At 36.2% G+C, this 24,795-nt stretch overlaps 1 protein-coding gene across 1 annotated transcript; it reads right to left on the minus strand.

The window, feature by feature from the left end:
• Positions 1 to 1,959: 1,959 nt before the first annotated feature.
• FHL5 (four and a half LIM domains 5) lies at positions 1,960 to 14,289 on the minus strand. The gene is made up of 5 exons (XM_059942043.1): positions 14,134 to 14,289; positions 13,098 to 13,272; positions 11,138 to 11,307; positions 6,506 to 6,692; positions 1,960 to 2,123 (listed from the first exon to the last, which is right to left on the minus strand). The coding sequence occupies exons 1-5, from the start codon at positions 14,287 to 14,289 to the stop codon at positions 1,960 to 1,962; spliced, it is 852 nt and encodes a 283-aa protein (XP_059798026.1).
• Positions 14,290 to 24,795: the final 10,506 nt, after the last annotated feature.

The raw sequence follows: 24,795 nt of genomic DNA on the forward strand, positions 1-24,795 counted from the left end.
AGTGTTACATGTTGTATATCTACACAGATTCAAAATGGCTTGGTTTTCTAAATATATGATACACTGTTATATTCTAGATCATAGAACAATTGGCATATTCAGTTTCACATGTGTAATTTCAAACAATGCAGGAAAAATATGGATATTTTTGCCTGCATTTAACAATGTGAATAAGAGAAAATATCTTGGCATTGTTAATACCAAAAAAAGGACAATTATATCTTTCAAATCGCCTATGAAGCCTGACCTTTTATTAGTATCTCTAAATTGCTAATCTCCAAATGTCCTTGCATTTTAAACTATTTCAAAAAATGTGTTTCCATAACAATTTTAATTAAATCTCTTGTGATGTAGTTGTAATCAGCCACAGCATGTAATTAGACTTCAATCAGAACCTTTAATGCTATGCAGTAATCTGAGAGTAGACACTTATAAAAATGTTATGTCAATGTGGGTTTCTTCTCGTGACCTCTCTCTGCTCCACCCAAGTGACACCATAACAAAGGGTGGTAACTGAGCATGGAGAGCAGAGGTTGATTTCCATTTATCCCACATAATGTGGAAAATTTTGTCCAGGGGCAGCTAGGTAAGGTCATCATCAGTAGATGTCTGGTATAAAGTTAAACACATGGTGATAGGCTTTTCACTAAGGCTGTGACCAATAAACACTGGCTTATTTGTAGATTGGCTACCGAGGGTTGAGAGTGCCCCTCACAGTCATGCAAGAGCTTGAAGCTCTAGAACACCATTGGCATGGGTGAGGTGAGTTGCATGGGCATGGAGGAACAGTGGGGAGGGCTCATCTGTAGACCTTATCGCTCTGTGGTGCTGCTTTGCAGGTCCTGAATTATCAGCAGTGAATTATTCTTTTTCAGTTCTTGTTATTACTAGGTTTCTTTAAAGCCCACTTTTATGTCTTCCCATTAATCAACTATGTAATTTTGGAAGGCAAAATGCATGACGCTCAGAGCTAGTTATGCATTCTATTATGCCTTTAGATATCTGGGTGAAAGTCAAGGTTCCAACACTCAATCCCTTCCCTAAAACTCATTTCCAGAAGTGATGATTTAATGATCTATTTACTTTAAAGGTTTGCCTTTGGGGACTGATTATCTTGGTTAGCTCTCTTGAAAGAATAGAATTTTCTTTCATGGAATCTGTAAGTATTTAGAAAAAAATCTTTGTGGGCTTTGAAATGCATTTAATACAAAATGTGTTGAAACCTATGCTTTGACTATCCTTAGGGAGAAAGGACCCTTTTATAGATATGCAGAGAATATAAAGAGAATGAGAGGCATAGTGTCCAGAATTCTCAAATTCCATTGATTAAATATGGTAACCAACCAGCTGTGGAAGCAGGATGGATGAGGGCAAATCGTAGCTTTGTTCTTCAACTCTGAAGTCAGTACTTGTGAACAATAAAAGAATGATAAAATGACAAAATACTTAAATGTGATGATTAGTAATCAGTTCCTCCTGATCATTTTTGTTCTTCTACCATTCACAGCCAATCATGTTATGTATAACTAGCTAGTTAGGAATGCAAACATTAGTTTCATGTATGCCCTTCAATTTGATCTCTTGTTTTCCTTTTTACTCTGCAGGTTTGAAAAACATCAGTTTTCAGTAATATCATCCATGACTTCTAGGTATAGATCATACACTTGATTACAGTAAAGAAATATTTTCCTGTATTTCTAACAGCAGAGTGCAGTATTTTGCAAGGAAAGGTGCCTTTGCGACTTAGTATATATTCATTTCTGTTAGACTGTGTTGTTTTGTTTTTTTTTTTTTTGAGCTCTTATAACATAGTTCAATCAGACTGTGTGCAAAAACTCTTCCGCTATAAACTCTACGTGAATTTTTTCTAAAAATTAAGTCAGAAATACAGCGTCGATCGAGTTCTGGATTTAGTGAGAACAAAAGCAAGGTGGATTTCAGGTGGGGAAGGACTGTCTTCTACATGTCAGTGTCCACCCCAGAGCCACATTTGTGGCAGAAGATTTCCTTGTTGTGAGTCAGGAAGCCTTCCCCCACCAAGGAGACTGAGCACTTCTCACAGTTAAAGCATTCGCTGTGCCACTGGCGGTCTTGAAAGCAGATAAACTTGGCACCTCTGAAACCTGTAAAGGAATTGGAGAAAAAGAGTAATCTATTCTTTCAACAGATAGATTGAGCATTCTCTCAGGGACTCTTCTGGGAACTGGAGATACAGCAGTGAGCAAGACCATGTAGAGGCAAGTAACCTAAGAAAGGAGGCTGCCCCCAGTGACCTGTGTCCATCTGGGAAAGTCGCCCGTGGACAAGTTCTTTCTATGAGACCCAGCCAGATTCTCAGTCAAATTTTTTCATAATCCACATAAGTAGGTAGAATCTGGGTATACAAAGCACATATTTTTGGAGACAGTTAAGGATTGCCTAAGACATAAGGAAATACAGGGTAGTGCAGTGAGAAGAGGGTATAGGTTTTGAAGTCAGACATATCTAAGTATGAATATTTATTTTCCCTCTTTGTGACCCTGTTTACTTAGAAGAAAAATTAAGATAAAATAAATGTATACTTCCCAGCCTGGTATTTGATATCTTAATGACTTGTAGTTCTCTTTTCTTCCCTCTTTTTTCATGTTTCATTTTATTCAGGATAAAGTCCCATGGTCGTATTGGGGCTTGGGACACAATTCCCAAAAGCCCTAAATAGAGAATTTCATCTAAACTATCCTGTAGCTAGCCTAATGTGATGACCTTATTACCTTGCCCAGAGGTGACTTCAGCATAGGCTTGCAGCAAAGATCTGTGAATCTGATCCCTCTGGCCACTGAGGCCATGCTACCCATTGATGAGTTTCTAAGAGGTGCTTTGTCAGCCTCTGTCACTTCAACTTGGGCCTCACTTGAACCATAGGGTTTCGAAGAAAGGTATGAGAATTTGAGTCTTCAGTGAGACTCTATCTCTATATCCCAAATTTGAATCCAGCGTATGGTTCAAGGAACTGATTTTGAGGAGTTGTAGAAAAGGAGAAAAGGTCTAAGGATTGGGAAGGGGTTGGGATGCCCTAGGCTTGAGTCTTTATTTGCCAATGATAATGAACTTTTGTTTTCATCCTGGAAACGTTTTTTGATGTCTTCACATAAATTTACTAGTTCAGGGATAAATTTACATCAAATTCTTGTACTTTTCTTGATTAAATTTATAGCTTATTTATGGCTGTCATCACTACTTTCTAATAAGAGTAAATCAATAATGTACCAATTAATTCCCTTAATATTATTCAAAACAAGCTGACTGCAAGAATAATGTTCTGTATATACATAAATCATCTCTGTTCATCAAACTAATTATTATACATCCAGCATTTTGATGCACATGAGGTTTTCTTGATTTTATTATTAGGCCTTGTACAGGTGGCAAATGTAAAAATAATTCTTTCTATAATTTTACAAAGAAGAATAAAAAAGAAGCATCTGGTAGCAGGAATATAAGAAAGTCCTGACTCAACATGTGAGCTGATTGTAAAGTTTTTTGATTTTGGATATATTTACTCCCTCAGGTCACAAGAGTCATTTGCAATAAGAAAGTCAGCAATGAAACAGGTCTCTGACACCTGTTTTATTTGGCTTCATTTATTCCTGAAAATTCTATAGAATAAGAGCTAGCATTTGTTGAGCACATGAAGATGAGCCAGTCACTATTCTAAGCCCTTTACTTCATATAGCTCTCACCTCACCTTCATGGGGTAGATATTACCATCAACCCGACTTTGCAGACAGAAATTGTCGAACAGAGAGGTGCAGACTCTTGGCCAAATCACCCAGATGCTAAGTGGCAGATCTGGGATTCAATTTCAATCCTAGGCCATCTGGTTTCAGAGCCTATGCTCCTAACTTCACCAAATTGTCTAAAATTTCTTTTTTAAAGAACATAACCAGGAACCTTAGCATCCCTTTCTGAAGAAATCAACATTTGAAACTCACTTTACTAAAAATAAACAGAAATAGAAGAAAGCAAAGATGTGATCTTGTTCAATTCCTCATTTTGCAAATAAGGCAAATGAGGACCTTGGAGGTGAGTTTTGTACCCATGGGTCACACAGTAGTCAGGGGCAGAGGCAAGACCAAGGTCTTTTACTCCCTAGATCAGAGCTCTTCCTACTAGACCAAGCTGGTTCATTTATCCCAGAAAGTTTGCAAGGTAAATCCTATCTTGCAGGAGGAGAAAAAATTGTAATTACATCTTGAGTTTGTTCCTTATAGATTTAGTTACTTTAAAATAGTGTTTTGAAAACATTCTAACATAGTTTCTTAGGATGACATATTGTTTGCATGAATGTACAACTTTCAGAAGATAAATATATGGTAGTATAGTTCCCTGTGGTACATTAGTTCAAATAGTTCAATTTTAAAGAAGCACTACTACAGGGCCTATATACATTTAAGAATCAGATCAAAACATATTAAAGTGAGTTGGAAGTTTTTGCAGGCATTTAGTTTCTGGTGTCTCTCAATCACAGAGCTAAAAGAAGGTTAAGATAATGACCAAAAGACTGTCCTAAATTAAATGCATATCCTGCATGTGGATTACTTTGGGGACAAATCATTGGTTCCTGATCATCCCTATGCTTCATGTGGAACAATGTAGTTTTTCTGTCTGATCTAAAAAAAAAAAAAAAAAGCTGTGCTCAGTGATTGACCTGTAACAACCCATCAGAAAAATCACATGAATCTGTGATGGGTCAGAAATGAAGCTCATCAAGGTCAGGGCTTGTGTAGGCGCTTTCAGATCAGTATTAGCCATTTGGGTCCCCAGAAAGTTTTCAAACCATTTTGAGTTGTTTAATTGTCTCATTTCTTCATGGAACACCCCCCCCCCCCCACCGGCCCCCAATTTTTTTTTCTGGCCAATTCAAGAAAAGTGTTGTAGAATAAATTGACTAAATCCATTGGGCTGTGATTGCAGATTCTACTGATTTTGCTGCTCCAGTTACTGTTGCATTTATGGAAGTCCCATTTCTAACTAAAACCAGTAGAGATGGTGGCTTATTCTCTTGGCTTCAGGAGTTGCCAGATGTATAGAAGCAGGAGAGCAGCGTGGTTAAGAGCCCAAGATTTGGAGCCCTATAGTCTGGGATTGTCAACGTAAGCCCTTGAAAGGGTTGGAGAGGTGACATAGCTGAGTGATAGAGACAAGGTGGAAGCAGCAAAGGGGGCATGCCCTACATAATGGGCCAGCCACTCAGCTCCATATGACCGTGACCCGGCTGGGAAAGCGAGGGTAGTCTGCTCACCCTGGGCAGGCTCTTTGTTTACTTTTTGGCTACAGAGATGGATTTTACATTAGTTGTTTACAAACAAGTGCAGGCCAAACAAACCATGCTTGCTGGCCAGATATAGCCCATAGGCCAGTGTGAGATTCTGAAAAACATGGTGCCTTCCTTGTACAGACAGACAGAACTGTGTTCTGTTCATCCAGGAAACTCCCTCCCTTGCAAGTAAGTGAAAGCCTATCAAGCTGGGTTTGCAGCAAAACTCTTTATTTGAAGATGAATAAATATTCAGTTTTACTTTGTGATATATTTGAAGATAGAGGAGGAGGAAAAGGATAAAATAATCTTTAATTCTGTGTTATGTAAACTGAGCTAAAAGTGAAATATGACCTAAGAGTACTAGGAATGGAGAACAGAAGTATAGTTCTGCCACGTTATTCGGTGACCATACATTGCCTAAAAGAATAGCTTTTGGATTTCTCAGGTGTGATGAGATCTTCAGTTCCTTTACTACAGGATTAGCATTTTAGAAGTGTCTCTAAGGAAAATGTAATGCTCTTTTTACCTTGAAAATCCATTTAACACAGATCGGATTTACCATTTATGTTATTTTCAAATCATGTCATGTATATTTTGTTTCTTCAACAGAATGCTATCTTGTTTTTTTTTATCTCATCTATTCACAATTAAAACTTATTGTAAGTGAATAGAAAGCAAAGAGAATAATACATTTGTTAGAAGCATCTTAAATTGAGGTTTAATTAATTCCTGACCTATGCTATCCTAATTATTATAGCTTCAGATTTTTGTACAGTACTTGCATTTAATTAAAACTTTTTCTATTTTAAGGCCCTGTTACCCTTGTTTGGAATTCAGCATTTTGTTTTATAAGTATCCCTTCCCCCACTCAACTTAAAAGTTCTGCCTCAGATCAGGCCTCCTTGTGAAGGTCTTCTCCGCTCATCTTATCCTCCTTCCCTGAATTATTACTTTATGTACAGTCAGTACCATGAGGTTTAGTATTAATTACCCTCTACAGAGCATAGCTACCTTAATTATACTCTATACTTGCCTTGAGGGTTCTGCGTAATATTTATATTTATATATAGGTACCCATGTTTATTTCGAAAGGAAACATAAAGGAAAGATCATTCTTTTTTAAATTGCATTTCCTGAATTAACTACATAGCATTTACAGAGCCATAACTGTCTCATGGTAGGACCATATTAAACTGAATAACTCACCAGTAATAGGCTTGGTGCAGGTGGCACACTTTTTGGCATAAAGATGGTTGTAGCAGTCCAAGCAGAATGGATAATCATCTCTGGACATAAACTCTTCTTCACAGAGCTCTTTCCTACAGCCACGGCACAGAAAGCACTCTTTATGCCATGGCTGGCCACAAAACATTATCCCACCTGAAGTAATCACCTGGCAAATGATCACAAAAAAGGCAATGACTGTGGAAGTTATTACAATTCAGACGTTTTGTGATTCTTTTCTGTGCCCACAAGTGGTACTTTGGGCTACTCTATCACATTGTGTCAGGATGTCTTTTCTCTGTGATTTTTTTGAATCTATATTAGAAACAAAAGGCTACAGGGATTAAATAGAACTGGTGATAAATATCCTAATTTTTCTCCTACAATGGAACAGAAAGGAAGCAGGGCCATAATGAACTCAGGAAGATGAAAAAGAAATAGGCCCTTGATTCCTTTGCTCATCTTTCTCTTTCTTGTTGGTTTTCAAAGATCTGTTTTTAGAGCTAACATATTTTCTATGCTATGTTATGTCCATGTATAACTTTTAAGGATCCTAAAAAAAAAAAAAAAGCTTTTTTTTTTCCTGAATGCTTTATTCCAGCAGTAGTAACCCTGAAAGGAATTGATCAACACCATAATCTGCTAATAATAAATAATATTTCTGAGGTGTTTTTTCAGTCTTCAACCCTGTTCTTAACTTCTTCTTAACATTCTCGACGTCCTGACACAGTAGGGACTATTATCTTTCCCCCTTTAGAGATGAGCTACTACTGAGAGTTAGAGCAGTTAAGTCACTTGCTAGGGTCACACAGAGCTAGCATTCAAACCTGCACAGTCTTATTCCACAGCCCATGTGCTTAACCATGAACACAGTACTGAGATTAGATTACTTTGCACTGATAAGCAGTTGACAAGTCTTTGTTGAATGAACAAACACTAAGGGAAAAAATGTTTGGAAAGCAACTCCAGTATTGTATCTAGCACAAATAGGGGTGCTGTGGGCAACTTCAGCATTAGGGTTCAAAGTCATAAGTGCTGGTTGTACATTGAACCTTAATGTGTGATATGCTAGGGTTTTGCAGAGATGCTTGTTATTCCTCCATAAGATTTATTTTCTAAACCAGTTTAATCTGGATTTTACTTTTTTAAAGGCTGAGATATCTTTATTTAAAAATCAGATGGAAAAATATTAGACAGCTTTTCTTGTGTAGCAATTTTTAAGTCGTAGCATCTTTCAAATCCACGGCTCTTGAGCTCCTGGGGTGTCCGGGGAACCTGGCATATGCTCATGGAAATGTCTCATAATGACTGAAGCAATGTGATATCTGAGATGCCACCTGTAATCTTTGTATGCACATTAACTAGATATAGAAAAAGTAGTCTATTCTAAGCCATGCTATTGTGACATCTAAGTATCCTATAGCCATTCTATAGGATACTTGTCTATCCTATAGGCTTTTGAAAAGATTATTCTAAAAATATTTTAAAATCTTACAATGACTATCTTAAAAATTAAAGATACTTGATAGAAAGTTATTTTTCATAAAGGAGAAAAAGTATACTATTCTAAATAAGTAAATAGAAAACATAACGGTGTGTGTGAGCTAAAGCAATTTAAAATGCCCCCTACTGACTTCAAATGCCTTACAGAAGGCACAGCAGAATTCCAGATTCCTTTGATTTGTTTGGTCAAATGATTAGCAGGCAATGCTTAAAAGATTCAAAACTTGAAAACTGTATTCACAGCAAAATAAAACTTGATGTACCCACCAAAGATTGTTTCATTAGGGAGAAGAAACTCTGGAACATTAAAAATTGTTTGCTTGTGATTATATTCTTTTGAAGAGGCAGATGGGCTAAGATGAAGTCTAACATCCAAGCGTGGTTTTTGCTACTGATTGATCCCAGGATTTAGAACAAGTTTCTTCTCTGGCAAAGTGGAGGCAATAATGATTTTGCACCCAGTGGATGAAAGCTGATGAATTACAGAATACTCTATGTGAAACTTGAGGAGTTTGAATTCAGAGTACTACAGTTTGAGGTTACTTGCTTTTTGGTAGAAAATAGATTTTATTTTGTGAAACTAAAATGTGTGAAAAAAGTTCTATGGGCCTGATGGTCAAGTAGTTTTTGCTTATTTTCTTTTGTTTTATATTTGGTCTTTGGCTTGGGTTGAAACAAATTGTTTTTCTTCAGCTTGGATCATCTTGATCTGTAACATTTATATCCAGCTTTCCTTAAAGGACTTGTGGTTTTAAAAAATTAAATAGAAAATAATCTGGCATGTTGTGATCTGTCTACTACCCAATAGAAACATTTCATAAATTTTTTGGTGACTTCAAATCATGTCCTAAATACAGGGCAGGCTCCTCTAACCTGGGAAACACCAGGGCTTTGGCCCCAGGTAGTGCTCAGCTCTGATGTACTAGAGAAGTTCTCGTGAATCTTTATAGCATTGAAAGAAACTTTATATTGTGTGCCCAACAAATGATTTTAAGATGAGTCTCACGAGTGTCATTAATATTTTATTGTAAGTCCTTAAGAAACGTAGCCTAAAAACGGCCAACTTAGTTGTCCCGCAAAGCAGTGAGATAAATCTATTTTATTTCCAGCATCCCTTTCTAAATGCATGTCATTGACTGATAATTTTTCGGAGCTTCATCTGTCACAGGGTCATAGGGTCTGACTGTTTCTTGTAAAGTCATTTTCTAAGTTGTTATTTCTGGTAAAGTAATGGAAGTCTTCGGGTGTAAGATGGTTTTGTAGCATGTTACTTTCAACTGTAATTTTCAGCCATCATGACAGTGTAATTTAATAATTATAACATAGGGGTTGATTGATGCCTCTTCAAATGCAGTACCAGTATTTTAAATATATGTGGAAAATCATTGAGTGTGTGTATGTTTGTACATGCATTTGTAGAAAGTGGCAATGACACTTCAGATGCAAGTATGCAAATGGTCTTAAGAGACCTGCCAGAGTAGCCTGTAGATCAAAAATGTTTAGAAACCACTGGACTTATCCAATATGTTTTCATGATTCATGCTTTCTCATCACAAGTTATAGGGTTATTTGAAACTTATGATGCCTCACAGGTCAAGAATTTCTTTGAGAACATCAATATATATTTATGGAATACAGACAGACTTTATCAAGGTGATAGAGATGAGTGACTTTTTCACGTAAAAGCTTAGAGGATACAAAAAGAATTGGACCATGTTTACTTGAAAAAAAAATGACTTTTTTTCCTATTGGAAAATATGTTTTGAATGGGTGTCCAAGTTGAAAGGCCCTGCATGGAGCTCTGGAGCTGGAGGTGAAGGAAACCACTCGAAGTTCTTAAGTCATCTTTCTGTCTTTCTGTCTAATGAATTTCCCTAATGATCTTGTCAATCTCTTGAGTGTCACTCTCTTATCTATCCACTCTTTTTTTTTTTTTAACATCTTTATTGGGGTATAATTGCTTTACAATGGTGTGTTAGTTTCTTCTGTATAACAAAGTGAATCAGCTATACGTGTACATATATCCCCATATCCCCTCCCTCTTTTGTCTCCCTCCCACCCTCCCTATCCCACCCCTCTAAGTGGTCACAAAGCACTGAGCTGATCTCCCTTTGCTATGCAGCTGCTTCCCACTAGCTATCGATTTTACATTTGGTAGTGTATATATGTCAGTGCTACTCTCTCACTTCGTCCCATCTTATCCTTCCCACTCCCTGTGTCCTCAAGTCCTTTCTCTACGTCTGCATTTTTATTCCTGTCCTGCCCCTAGGTTCATCAGAACCTTTTTTTTTTAGATTCCATATATATGTGTTAGCATACAGTATTTGTTTTTCTTTTTCTGACTTACTTCACTCTGTTTGACAGACTCTGTGTCCATCCACCTCACTACAGATAACTCAATTTCATTTCTTTTTATGGCTGAGTAATATTCCATTGTATATATATGCCATATCTTCTTTATCCATTCATTTGTTGATGGACACTTAGGTTGGTTCCATGTCATGGCTATTGTAAATAGTGCTGCAATGAATATTGTGGTACATGTCTCTTTTTGAATTATGGTTTTCTCAAGGTATATGCCCGGTAGTGGGATTGCTGGGTCATATGGTAGTTCTATTTTTTATCTACTCTTTAGAAATATAAAAGCTTCAAGCTAAGAAGACATTTATATTGCTTGGACATAATGTGAGGAGTGAAATATCCTGTTTAAACTGGTTCCCTTAGTCACTCTGTGAGACAAATCCATATCTCTCTGAAATTAAATGGATCAAAAATTTTCTAAGAAATATTTTGTATTCAAAGAGAGACATGGGCCCTCTACCAGAATATGTGAAACCTTGCCTGAACAGCAGTGAATGGAACTGGAATATCAAATCACTTGAGCCTTTGGAACATTAAATTCATGTTCTGGGTGGAATTTTATGGTGATAAAAATAGATGGGCCTCCTCACTGTGACAGGTAGTGCTTTCGAACATGTTGGAATTCAAAATTAACATGAATGTGCAAAGACGGATATAACATGATAGTATCAGTTCATTGCAAACATATAATGCTGCTAAAAAGCAATGGTTTGGAAGATTTCACAAGCTTCATCCTCTTTAGATATTTACCTTCTTACAAAAGCTGCAGTAGTGAGCAAACTCCATCTCAAAACACGGCACACAATAATTGCCACTCTCTATGGAAATCAAAGGTTTAGTTCCTATTGGCTGTTGGCAATGCTTGCACGCAAAGCAGGTTTCATGCCAGTAGTTTCCCTTAAATTCCATTTTTCGGGAACCTGTACCCCCAAAGTAAGAACCTGTTAGTACAAATCAAGCATAATTGTTTTCTTTTAAGCAATAATATGTCAAATTACTTAAAATATATACTAAAGTTAAGGTGAAAAAAGCAATCATCCATATAGAAAAAATAGTGTTTACTGGTTTCCAAAACATTTATCTGAAAAAAGAGGTCAATAAATAGAGTTCAGCCACGGTGATGGTGAATCACTCTTTCGCTGGAAACTCTTGTGCTGTTTCACAATTTTGAGATGCGAAAGTACTATAAATGTAGACTCTGAAAGGCTGCACATGGTTCAGATAAACTGGGACATAATAAGCATTACAGGGATATTAGGAATGCCCAGGGCACAAACTCCTGGGCTTGATGTTGTGTAGTTATGGTCTCCTAGAAAATCTTTGAACCTATAATAAGAAAATGCGAGAGAATTGTTCGTATGCTGCTGCCCATAGGGATTGAGAAGAGGACCAAAACAGAGAATTAGTACTTGCTAAAGGTGTAACAATTTACTTGGATCCTTGTTTTCCCTGGGAGAAAATAAAGATGACTGACCTTCACACCAGTTTGTGTTGAGCTACAAAATGATGATTGGTCCCATTCTCCTATGATGGATTGATTATGTTTTCTGATGTTATTGGTTCTGCCTAGGACAGGGTGTTTAGTGCAGTGTTAGTATTATTTATTGGTATAGATTTTATCTTTATTCCATGGCTCAGTTTCTGGTTCAAAATGTTTCTATGAATTAAGTTTATGAAAAAACACAAAAGACAGTACTTTGCCCATTGGAGACAGAAAGAACAATCTTTTCATGTCTAAAGTACACTAAATGAGATAAAGAGATAGCAGAAAGATGTCTTTCTGAGAAGCAGGGTTTTGTATACTATCGTCCCCCTTTATCTGTGAGGGGTACCTCCCACGACCCCCAGTGGATGTGTGACACTGCAGACAATACCGAACCCTATATATATATATACTATGTTTTTTTCCTATACATACAGACCTATGTTAAAGTTTATTTATAAATTAGGCATTGCAAGAGATTAACAACAATAACATAATAAAATAGAACAGTTACAACAGTATACTGTAATAAAAGTTACGTGAAGGTGGTCTCTCAAAATACCTTATTGTACAAGTTTAATGCTTTTTCCATCTTAACCAAGCACCTATCATGCTCCGTGGCCATAACTTTTGCAGTTGGAGGTGCAAAACTAGCACGAATTTCTTTTTCCTTCTTCACAGTTTCATGGATGGAAAATTCGTTCTTACATTAGATCTCAGCAACCTCAGCATACAACTTCTTTCCTTACTAAGTTGAGAACTTCCTTTTCATTTAAAGGGAGCACTTTATGGCTTTTCTTTGGCGTACCTGAATGGCCAGCATCACTACTCTTGCACTTTGAGGCCATTATCAACTAAAATAAGGGTTTCTTGAACACAAGCACTGCAATACAGCAACGGTCTGATCTGATAACTGAGATGGTTAATTAAGTGACTACTGGCCAGGATGCTCTGGACAAAGAGATGATTCACGTCATGGGCAGGATGGAGGGGGATTTCATCACGCTACTTAGAAGAGCACACAGTTTAAAACTTAAGAAACTTTTACTGCTGGAATTTTCCACTTAATATTTTCAGACTTAATATTTTTGGCCTCGGGTAATTTTAACCATGGAAAGTGTAAACCATGGATAAGGGGGAATTAATGTACTACACTCTTCCTGTGCTTGGGTTTAATTCAAAGCGTTGCAGGTTCAGTTATAGACCAGGAGTGCCTTGTGATCTTACCAGGCATGATGGTCTTCTTACAATGGAAGCACTTGGAGGAGCACTCATTAGAATAGTACTCGGAGCACAGCTGGCACTCATCCTTGGCAGCAAAAGGCTTTTCCGCCAAAGACTGATTGCATTTGGCGCAATTGAAGCATCCTTCATGCCAGTGATGGCCTTTGTAACAAAGATCCTTTGAGACAGTAAATAAAAGTTAATTAAGTATGTTTGTGACCAAACAGGCCATTTTATAAAACAATACTAAACACTCTTGGGACTCTGGTGCCAGTAGGTGGTGCTGGTAGCTTGAGGGCATGTTGTTATTGATACTTATTACCCATAGAGAGGCGACTCTCTGGGGCAATTAAGAACTAGAGCCTGGGGCTTCCTTGGTTGGTCACAAAAGACAGATGGAAAATAAGTGTACTCTCCTGTTTCTTCACATTCCCTCTACCTTCCTTTTATAAACTATAAGAAAGGTTTTTCATGGAATGATTTTTATTTTTAGGTTGTAACATCCTATTACTGTTTGAGATTTACCTAAACAAAATCTCAACACTAGTTAACTAAAACAAAGACCACCCCGGCTCCCCCCCAAAAAAGGAGAAAAAAATATATAATAATGTGCATTCTGGGAGGAATGGGTGTATGCGTGAGAGGTATCAGCGCACAATGGTTTAATGAAGATGGGGCTAATGTGAAGCGAGAAGATACAGGTTTTTGAATCTTTACGGCTCCAATTATTTGTAATAGTTATTCACTTTTATCATTCTAGAAATAACATTTCAGCTGTTTAACTTTGGGCATATAACTTCTTTCATCTTTAGCATCCTAAACTATCTCCTAAGATCATTGTAAGGATATTAAAGTGTATCTTATGTTTCACAGTGCTGAGCATAGCGCCTGGAACTTGATTGATGATAGCTTTGAAAATCCTTATATCTAGTAGCAGAGCATTAGAGTATTAACAGTCAACACTAAAGAAAAAGAGGCATTCCAAAGCACTTGTCTGCTGTTCATATGCAATAATTCTGTGAACTGAGGTAAGACCTACCTTGGAATCTGATTTGATCGGTTCTTTGCACTCCTCACAATAGTTAGAAAAGATACGATCATAACAAGTAACACAGTATGGATTATCATCCTTTAGTACATACTTCCCAAGAAGTGATGCCATGCAGTATTGACAATCAAATTGAGCAGTTGTCATTTTGGCTTAATCCTATGAATAAAAAAATAATTTACATAAATAAAGGCAAGATTTTTTATAAGATAAATTATAAAGCCTCAATACAACATGAGTCAAGCACTTGAATAGATTTATATTTTCTTATATGAACACCCACCAATTTAGGAAATAAGCTGTATTCATGGTGACACTTGGAGAGATTTAGGAAAGGCTACTCTCCCATCTTGGCAGTTCCTGTGTGTTTTACTAGCAAAATGCATTAAACCAGCAGCCAGAGTGTGAAAAAACATCTTGTATTCCTCATTCACTAATGTGGAATTCAATGAGAATGTAATATGTGTTGAAATAGGATGGTTTCATCTCAAGGATATAAAAACTGTCGATAGAGCTTTCACTAACTGTCATAAGTTACTGTCTTGTTGGAGAGTTCTGGAGGTGGAGTTCCATGGGAATAACAACAGTCTTTTTTTGCTCTAACTGAAATAGAAATTACTAATGAAGTACATTGTCATTTTCCCCGCCAGCCTTTTATTTCCCAATTCTTTATCGGGTACCTAATGAGGGTTCTGCACATTAGTCCTAAGGTCTTCTTGTACCATAGACTCTCCCTTGGGACGTCCTCCTTACCTGTGGCTTCAACCTCCCTAAATATACTGTTGACTCAAATCTCTAGCTTTAGCCTGTTCTTCATTTGCCTCCTGGATATCTCCACTTAAATGCCCCACACTTAGCTGGTCAAATAAAACTCCTCAGCAGTGAGGATTCAGTCCAAGTGTTAGGTCTTTGTGACTGCCACTGAGCAATTTTCCAGGTGTGGACATGCAGTTAAAACCATCAGTGGTAGAAAAGAGCTATCGGATTCTTCAGGTTTTAGGGCTAAACTAACATGTACACAGAAGGAAGAATAACAGCAGCATTTTATAGAATGAAAAACATAAAGCCAAGTTCAGGATAAGAATTCTAGTTATTTTGTAAATTTAGGAAAACCATTAAAAAACAAAACACGTGGATTTCAAAAGGGTTTAATTAGGCATCGAACACAAGTTTTTCATTGTCACCAAAAATAATACCACTGATTTTCTTGGAAAATAAATATATTGGGAACTATGAATATTTTCTAATTCTCCACCTCAGAAATTTGTTTTTTTAAATTTTAGCAAAATCAGAAAATCAGTTAATTATTGTGATGATTTTTACAGCATTTTTAATGCCAGTTTTTATTTACTACATTCAGATTGCATTCTCACATATTTTGCCTTCTTTTATTTTAATGATGAAGTTTCCAGCAGTGTCTTGCTGAATGTACATTGTCATTAATTCTGTTTATAGCAGACCTTGACTAACAAAGAAAAGACTAAGGATTTAGAATATATGTGTCTTTTCCCAGGAAAGATGAAAATTCAGACTAGAAGTTCCCAGTGGAACATACCAAAATTATCTCCAAGGAACACTGAATTCCCTATTTGATTAATTCCACAGAAATGTCCCTTTTTAGTGAATACAAACACACTAAAAGGATTGCTGAGAGCTTGGAAACAGGAGGAAATAGATCTAAATCCCCTGAAAGATTTAAAAATGCAAATTTTATTCATATTTACAGTGATCCAGTGTTTATCTCTTAATAGTGAAATACGGTATATACCTTTAACTTTCATCACTTAATATGGAAAATACCATTTTCATTGTTAATATTTCTTTAGTTTTAGATGTATATAATAGCACCATGAAGCACAGCCTCTCAGGACTTAGGAACTCCCAGACTACTTCCATTTTGTGAGGCTTTTAGTATATTATAAAATGAAGAAACACCAAAGGGATCACAAAATTGGTAGAATTTCAAGTTTTTATTTTAAACAACACTCTAGATACAACATTATAATACCTGTACCTCATTTGGTGTTCAGAAGTCTAAATATCTAAATATCTAAATAAATATTTATTTTATAATATAAATATTGATATAGAAATGTATATCAGTGAATATAAACACTTGTCTAAATGTAAGTACAAGAAGATCCTGCCCCATCCCCATTCTAATCACATAATAGGCCTTGCTCCATAAAAATTCTTAACAAAATTGACCCTATTTTCTCCAGTTTTTTAAAGGAGAAAGTACATCTTATTCCATCTGTTTTTTTAAAAACAAAGTCAGGGAGTTGGGGAGGGTGAGAAGAGTCAGTTCAATATCTCAGAACTATGTAATTTTGCATTTTATAGAACTGTACAGTGGGAGTAGGCATTTGGTCCAGGTCAACACGTGTTAAATGTCTACTCTGTAATAGTTGAAGTCCCTGCCCTCAAGAAGTCTGGATTCTCTTAGCTCTTACCTTGGTAATAGTGAATAAATTTGAGATAAGAGAACAAACTGAACGTTTGTGCTCTTATTCTTAGTTGGGGAAAGTACACTAAGAAATTCAGTCCTCATTTTCATAAAGTCTATCATTTAACTATGGGTATATGAGTACATCTATATAGAGTTTCTTAGAGGTGTTATAACCATAAATATGATACACATTCCACTAGAACCATATAGAATTCTTAGCAACTAATAGAAAGGAGTGAGGAGCTACAGTAAAGGGAGACCTTTCTAAGAAGATTTGAAGGAAGTTAAGCTTTTGCAAGTCTGTTAGGAAGGAAGGAAGGAAGGGAAGAAGGATCTTGATTAGCAGGGAAGGAAGGGGAAAAGACAAATGGGAGAATGGCACAGGATTACATCCAAAGTTGGGGAATGGTGAGTCTTGACGACAGATTTTCACCGGGGTCCATTCAGGATAAAGGAAGACCTTGAAACTATTTAAAGCTTTTCAAAGCTATTTGGACCTTTAATAAAAGCAGTTCTAAGTGGTGTGAGGGCAGGCAAAAGAGGCAAGAGTATGAATTTTTCCCATTGGGTCACATTTTCCCACCTTATTTGCTCCTAAACATCATTCTGTACTTTTTTTTGGCCTTTGTCTCTTTTTTCCCCCTCTTCTTTGTCCCTTACATTAATATTTTTGAATAATCAGAGAATAACTAGTGTCCTCAAGAGCAGACCAAATGTCTAGTTTTCAATCATTTTCTAACAGGTAAAACTGTAGGAAAGGGGATAGGGACTATATGAATCTCATCTCAAGAGCCCCCATCTGAGGGTTAATTTGGCAAAGATATTGAAAAATGTTTGCTTTCAAAGATTTAAAATCCTTGAACAGAGCTGATTTATAATTATGAGTCATAAGAAATCTTAATAGTATCCTAATTGAATAGCATTTAACTTTTCCTGGCATGAACTTAGAAACGTTAGTATCAATATCAATTAGACATTCTTGTCAAACTTTTCAAAAGGATTAGATTATATTCTTGCCAAACTTCTATCAAAGTGATTCTGCAATTATGCAACAGTTTAAGCACAGAATTTTTATCATTGCATACTGGAGTTTTGGAAGACTGATTTAGAGGTACACTGATATATCAAAGAACCTATGAAGATAAGATAAATAGCTCAGAAGTCCAATGTCATGAATGCACTTGGCTTTCTTTTTCCAATTCTTTCCCTTAGATTTTAGATTTCTACCTAAAAGCATGTGAGTTTTATTGGTCCTAACTTCTATAGCTGAGAATGCTGTTTCATAACATGTTTCACATGTTATTTTTAAAACCAGGAATAATTTTGTGTCAAGTATGTTATATGGTGAGTTAATGATTAGAAGTTTAATGCTGTGAGCAGTGTACTCACTTATATTTTTATTATGCTGAACAGATTCCCAAAAAGTATAGTTGAGAGAATATCAAGCAGGAGAGAGGCAAGGACTTGAGGCTATGCAGGGTATCTTTAATATGCTTTGGTTTGCAAGGCATCACACACCATTCATTCATTCTATAAACAGGTATTTTTTGCACAGTAATCTGCTAGAAGTTATGAAGGACATAAAAATAGACTAGACTCAAATTCCATCCTCAGAGAGCTTATAATCTAGTAGGAAGAGTATGGACATTTTATAAATAACTAAACAAAGGTTTGGAAGTGATAAGGAGAAATGAAAAGTTATAATAATTTAGAGCAATGGTTCTAAACACAATGCATGTTAGAATTTTTTAAATTTCCAAAGTGCACTCCTATTCGAAACCAATTAAGTTGGGATTTCTGGGGGTAGAGAATGAGAATAAGTATTTTTCAGCTCCCAGAAGGTTCTAATGTCCAGTGATAATTAAAAACCACCAGTTAAGAGAAGGATGAAGGAAATTACTTTTACCTGGGAAAAATTCAGGAACAGCTTAGAGAAAATGGCATTTGAATGGATCGTGTGGTAGTTATCATGGGTTGGTTCTCCCAACCCTGGCTCTATCCTCCTCCTAGTTGGAGAAGTCAGGCAGCTAAAGACATCTCCTGGACCCTCTTACAGCTAGTGTTGAGGATGCAAATTTGGCTCTGCTAACTCCAGACAGGTGTGTGTACATTGGAAGGTGGGAGTGATACGTTCCTGCTGCTGTTGCTGCCGGCAGGCTGGGTCGTAGAAATGTGCGTGGTTTCCCCTGTTCAGAATGCCTGAACTCAGGTTTTCCAGGGTCCAGGGACTTGTTTTCGGTCTGTGAGAGGTAGTCGTGGTAGTGGTATCAGCGGTGGCAGCAGGTTCCTGACCTCTGGATTACAGGGCAGGATGGGTGCTGTGGTGGGCAAAGAGCAGCCTCTACCATCCTTGAAGGAATTGTTAAAAATACTAACAGTGAGTGCTAATGCTCCCGTGTGTTTCCTGAGAGCCATGTACTGTGTTAACCACTTTGTGTAGATTCTCTCTCTTAATCCTCACAACAATCCTGTAGGATGGGTCTATTATTAATATCCCCATTTGACAGATGAAGAAGCTTAGAGAGTACCAAGATAACTTGGCTGATAAAAATGCCAAATCCAGGATTTTATCCTACACCTGTCAGAAACTGAAGCCCAGGATCTGAGCCTGTGTAAACCTCTCCTTTCCTGAAGATGTTGAGGGAGGGCACTTGAGACTGACCAACAGAATTAGGAAAGATGTTTATACTTGAATACATGAGGCCTGCATGGAAAATAGCAAGTAATCTATTTGAAGTGGCTTGCAGGGCATGAGAAGGTACTAATTGGAGGACAAGTTTGGAAAAGTAGGCTGGGCAAGATCACCAATGGCTTAAGTTTCAAGCTAGAGATGAACATATGTTTTCTATAGAAAAGATATAACCACTGATGATTGAGAATAGATGAGTGAAGTGTTTTGAGCGGAGATTCGTGAAAATTAATGGAAATAGTGAGAGAGAAGGGATTGGAAGGTAGATATACCACAGACAGGAAATCGATAAGGAGTCTATTTTTTAATATTCCATTTAATCAACATATATTATTATTATCCCCATGTAAAAAGAGTTGTTTTATGTATTTTGGTGGGAATATGAAGAAGAATTCTTATTGAGGAAATAATGGCCAGTCTAATAAAACTGACAAAATACATCATGTTACAAATTTAAAAAACAAAACAAAAACTATGACCCTCACCCAGACTAAAAACACAGAACCTAGGCACCTCTGGGTAAAACTACTAAAAATCAAAGATAAATAACATCTTAAAAGTAGGTTAAAAATATTACTTCCAGAGTAACAACAAATTGAGAATTTACCTACTTCTCAACAGAAAAAAATGGAAGGTAGACAATGGAAAGGTAAAATGGCTGAAAGAAAATGGGAGCCAACCTAGAAGTCTATACTCAGGTAAAATATCTTTTGATAAAAAAGGTGAAGAAAAGATATTTTCAGACAATCAGAAACTGAATATATCAATAGCACACCCATATTAAAGTAAATATCAAACAGTGTTCTTCAAGGAAAAGGACACTGAGCTCAGATTGAAGCTTAAAGATAAAAGGGTGAAAAACAACAAAAATTATAAATATGTAGGTGAATCTGAATAAACATTAACAGAACAACTTTAAAGAATTTGAACACTTAGGCAAAATGGGAAACTTCAAAGATAAGTAAAACGTTAAAACGGATACAAAAAGAAATATAAAATTTTAACTGGTTGGTAACTATTAGAGAAACTGAATTTGAAATTAAAAGCCTACATATAAAGTAAAATACAAGGCCACATGGCTTCTCCAGTGGATTTTACCAAGATTTAGGAAGAAATAACACCAATATTAACAAACTATACCAAATAATTAAAAACAAGAAACATGATCCACTTAATTTTGAACCCATTAAAACTTTGATTACCAAAATCTAAAAACATTATGAGAAAAATTTATAGGCCAATCATACTCATAATAATAAATTTTGCAGTAAATACAAAAAATTTAGCACAGACAATAACTAATTGAATCCAGTGATATATGAAAAAGTTAATATCATGATAAGCTGAGTTTATCCCAGGAATGCAATTTTAGTTTAAAATTAAGAAGAGAATCACTGTATTTTACCACATTTACCAAATAAAAGAGTAAGCCATATACTTAGCAGATGCAGAAAAGACTGATAATTTAAAAAATTGCTCATTGGAGGATACTATTAATAATGAAAAGCCACAAAATGACAGATTAGTAGATGATATTTGCCACATATATAACTGACAAAGGATTAAAATGCAGAATATATAAAACATCAATAAGAATTTAAAATAAACTAATGGAAAAATGGGCAAAAGATATAAGAAAAAAATTTTTCTTTTTAAAATGACAGATATTTTAAAGGAAGCTCATTCAACTCAGTATGAAATAATTTGTACTCATGGTCGGAAAAAATTAGCAAGTCTGACAATATGAAATGTTGGTGAGGATAAGGAGCAACTGGAACTCACACACTGAAATAAGAATGAAAGATGAATGGATAAACCACTCTGAAAAACAATTTTTCATTATATTGTAAAGTTGAACATGTATCCTTCATATGACTCAGTAATTTCTCCCCTAAGTGTGTGACTCATAAAATCTTGCAAAGGTCACCTGAAAGAAAGTTCGTGGCAACATAGTTTATAGTAGCCCTAGTAGCAGGAGACTCTGAATGTCTATCGAAGGGAAAATGGATAAATAAGTAGATGTATGGTCATATAACATACTGCTATATGGCAATAAAACAGATGAATTACAGGTGCCCTCCTTAATACAGATAAACCTCACTACTGAGTGAAGTAAGTAAGTTATAAAATAGTAAATACACTGTGATTGCATTTTTATAAAGTTAAAAAACAGCCAAAATTGATTATTAGGAATTATGATAAATATATGGTAACATGTTATTAAACATAATAAATGTTATTAAAGCTATTTTAAAAAGCATGATGATGATGATAAACACAAGAATTAGGATGCAGTTTAAGATTATCTAACTTCTGGAGTTAGTCGGGGATTGGGAAGTTGCAGAGGGTTTCAAATATGTGGAAAATATTTGATTTCTTAAGCCAAATTATTTTTATACTTTGCATATATTAGAAACATTATTTTCTATATATGTAATGTTTTGTTTTTAATAGTTTAAAAAATGAGTGGGTGATAAATGAGTTCTTTCCTTATGTTTGTCAACAGAGAAGTAATCCAGATGGATGTAGTAATATCCTGAGAATATTTTTGTGTGCTAATGGTGGTCATGGAATTTATTGTCCAAACAGGGAAGATATGGGGATAATTGTGGACTGGTTCAAAGGGTAAATTTCTCAGGATGACCATTTTGGATGCAAAAAAGAGAAGGAGACAAAGTTTTCTCTCTTTCTTTCAATACTCAGTTACCATGAAAGTGTGCAAAGCCAAAACATGGTTCCAATATGTATGATCTTTGTCTTATTACTTTACAATAAGACACGAGCTGTGTCTTACTGTCATGTCAGAGATTACAAATTTCAAAAGTAAGAGGGCTTTTACTTTTTATGGTGAAATTGAAACATACTAGGATATAATTTGGGCCTTCTGGTTTCCAATAATGTCTCTATGTTGGTGTGGTTTTGAGGAATTTTATTTACTTGAGGGAGTTGAATTACCATATATCCTATATTCTAAATATCAAATATAAGTTGTTACGTTGATTTGATTATAGCTTTCTTTGTTCCATGTGGAGGCAGGCAGTACTATATAAAATCATCAAATTGATTATGTGTCTTGATAAGAGGATATACAGTAAATGGTATTTAAGATTTCTTCTATCTCTACTACATGATTTGTAAATTTTGCTAAATGGGTGAAAATAATGCCACAATCACTACTTTTGCACATACGTAAAAGTGCACTATTCTTCAATTCAAAGTTTGTTGGGTTTTCTGGCTTAATTTTCATCTGGTTATTCAAAGTAGCCTCATTCAGCCTGTATAAATACATTGCTGCTCATCTGAGAGTGCTACATGACTATTTCAATTGCCCGTTCAGGTCTTTCATTGATTCTGTAAAGTAGATCTGTTTCTGCTTTTCTTTAGGAAAGAACTTGAAAGCATTGAAATCTAAAGGGCATAAGGAATATTAAAATGCTCTTGGGAAATGTTAGTTAAAAACGCTGATGTCTTTGAAACTTGTGTGATTGATATACGGAACTTGGGTGAAGACGGAAAGTGGATGAAGAGTCTTAATTCGAACTGTACCTAAATGAATTTACCTGTGCTAGTTTTCCCATTTAGGATTTTAATTTGAACTGTTGCTGTGAGGGCAGATAGGGGCTGATGGCCAGTCAAGGGCACTTTGGAAGCCTCACTGAGGAAAATATATTGCTCTGTGCTCTATAAGGAGTTACAGAAACCGTCCTCAGTGTGTGGTTATGCAATCCACCTAGTCTGCCAAGGCAGTGTTTTCAATCATTCTCCCCTCTCTCCCTGCCTGTACCCCCTACATATATTTATTGGGTACCATATCCTATTGATTCCACTTCAGAAGCATTCCTTAAATCTTTGTTTAGGCCCTCCTCATATCTCTGATGGACCATAGTGGCTTACATCGAACTGAAGATATTATTAAAAGTTTCTCCCTCTACTGAGTAGAACCAAGCACATTTCTACTGTATGAATTTTGCTCTCTAAATAAGCTCAATTTCCCTGGGAGTTCCAGAACATCTTCCACAATACTCAAGAAAAATCTTTCTCAGACTCATGATCATCTCCCTTCCTTGGAGAAGAACCTCCAACAGCTCTTCTTTGACTATAAAATAAAGTCCATTACTTAGCATAGAGACCCTTTGCTACTTTGTCTACTTTTCTCACTATCTCTTCATCCCTTTCCCAACCCTGTACCATCTGAAACGCACACACTGCACCTATGCTTTAGCCATTTCCCATGACTCCCTATTCTTCAAATATACTATGTCTTTTTACACCTTTGAACCTTCATGCATGACTTTTCTTCTGTCTCTAATGACTTTCTTCTTGTCACCCTCCCCCCCCCCCCCCCATTGACCACCTACTTCTCAGTCAAGGTCCAGCTAAAAATCCTTCTCTCTGCAGCTTTCTCAGATCTCTCTGGACAGAAGTTGCTCCCATTAGTTCATACATATGTCTCTTTTTCTTTTGCCACACTTGGTAACAGTTATTTTGTACTGTGTGTGTCTCTCTCACTTCTAAGCTCTTCAAGGGTAAGGATGGATGTTGCTTAGTTCTGTGTGTCTCAGGTCTGAGCATAGCAGGACCTCAGAACATGCTTTATGGCTGAAGAAATGAATGAATGGAAAACTTCCTACTTCCCATGAGCTTGGAGTCCAAGACAAGAACTAATGAAAACACATATGCAAAGGGAATTCTATCAACAGAATAAAAGATAAAGGCTCAAGTATAAAAAAGTTAAGAATTTGCATATGTTCACTTGAGTAGTGAATTAATTCATATCTATTATATCTATGGCAAATACATCCAAGGATGAGATAAGATTAGGGAACGGAAGGTGAAGATCTAAGGGCCTGTCCATGACAAGGAGAGTCCTTTCACTTTCCCTGAAGAAGACAGCTAGAATGCCCTTTAAATACCAGCTGAGGAAGGTATCAAAGAAACAGCAGAACATGGTTAATCTGTTGACATTATTAAAGGGTTTCCTCTCTAAACTGTGGGCACCAATAGGCTTCCATTAACAGTTTTTGAACTGTATGATCAAATACTTCAATTCTCTGTTGGAAGATGCACCAGCCTTTCTGCATCCATGAATATGATTTTCGGAGACAGATCATGTCTTTACCAAGATTGCAAGGTCATTGTCTTCAGAGATAGGTGATATTAGCTGAAGTATTATTTCACTGAAGTGTTATTTCTGAGTGACTGAAATTGACAATTTGGGTGGACTTAAATGAGATATATGAAAAAATATATCCTCCAAAGTCTGTGTAAACTAGGCCAGACAAAATAAGTATATGTTGTACAGTGGAAAAATTTAGATTCACAGATTTAAAAATATCATGGAGTTGGAATAACTAGTAAAGTTCTACTCTTAGTTTTTTTTTAAAGAAATTCACGTTCTTTTTATTTATTTATTTATGACTGTGTTGAGTCTTCGTTTCTGTGCGAGGGCTTTCTCTAGTTGCGGCAAGTGGGGGCCACTCTTCATCGCGGTGTGCGGGCCTCTCACTATCGCGGC

The sequence above is a fragment of the Balaenoptera ricei genome, chromosome 12, assembly GCF_028023285.1.
Source record: "Balaenoptera ricei isolate mBalRic1 chromosome 12, mBalRic1.hap2, whole genome shotgun sequence".
Classification (NCBI taxonomy): domain Eukaryota; kingdom Metazoa; phylum Chordata; class Mammalia; order Artiodactyla; family Balaenopteridae; genus Balaenoptera; species Balaenoptera ricei.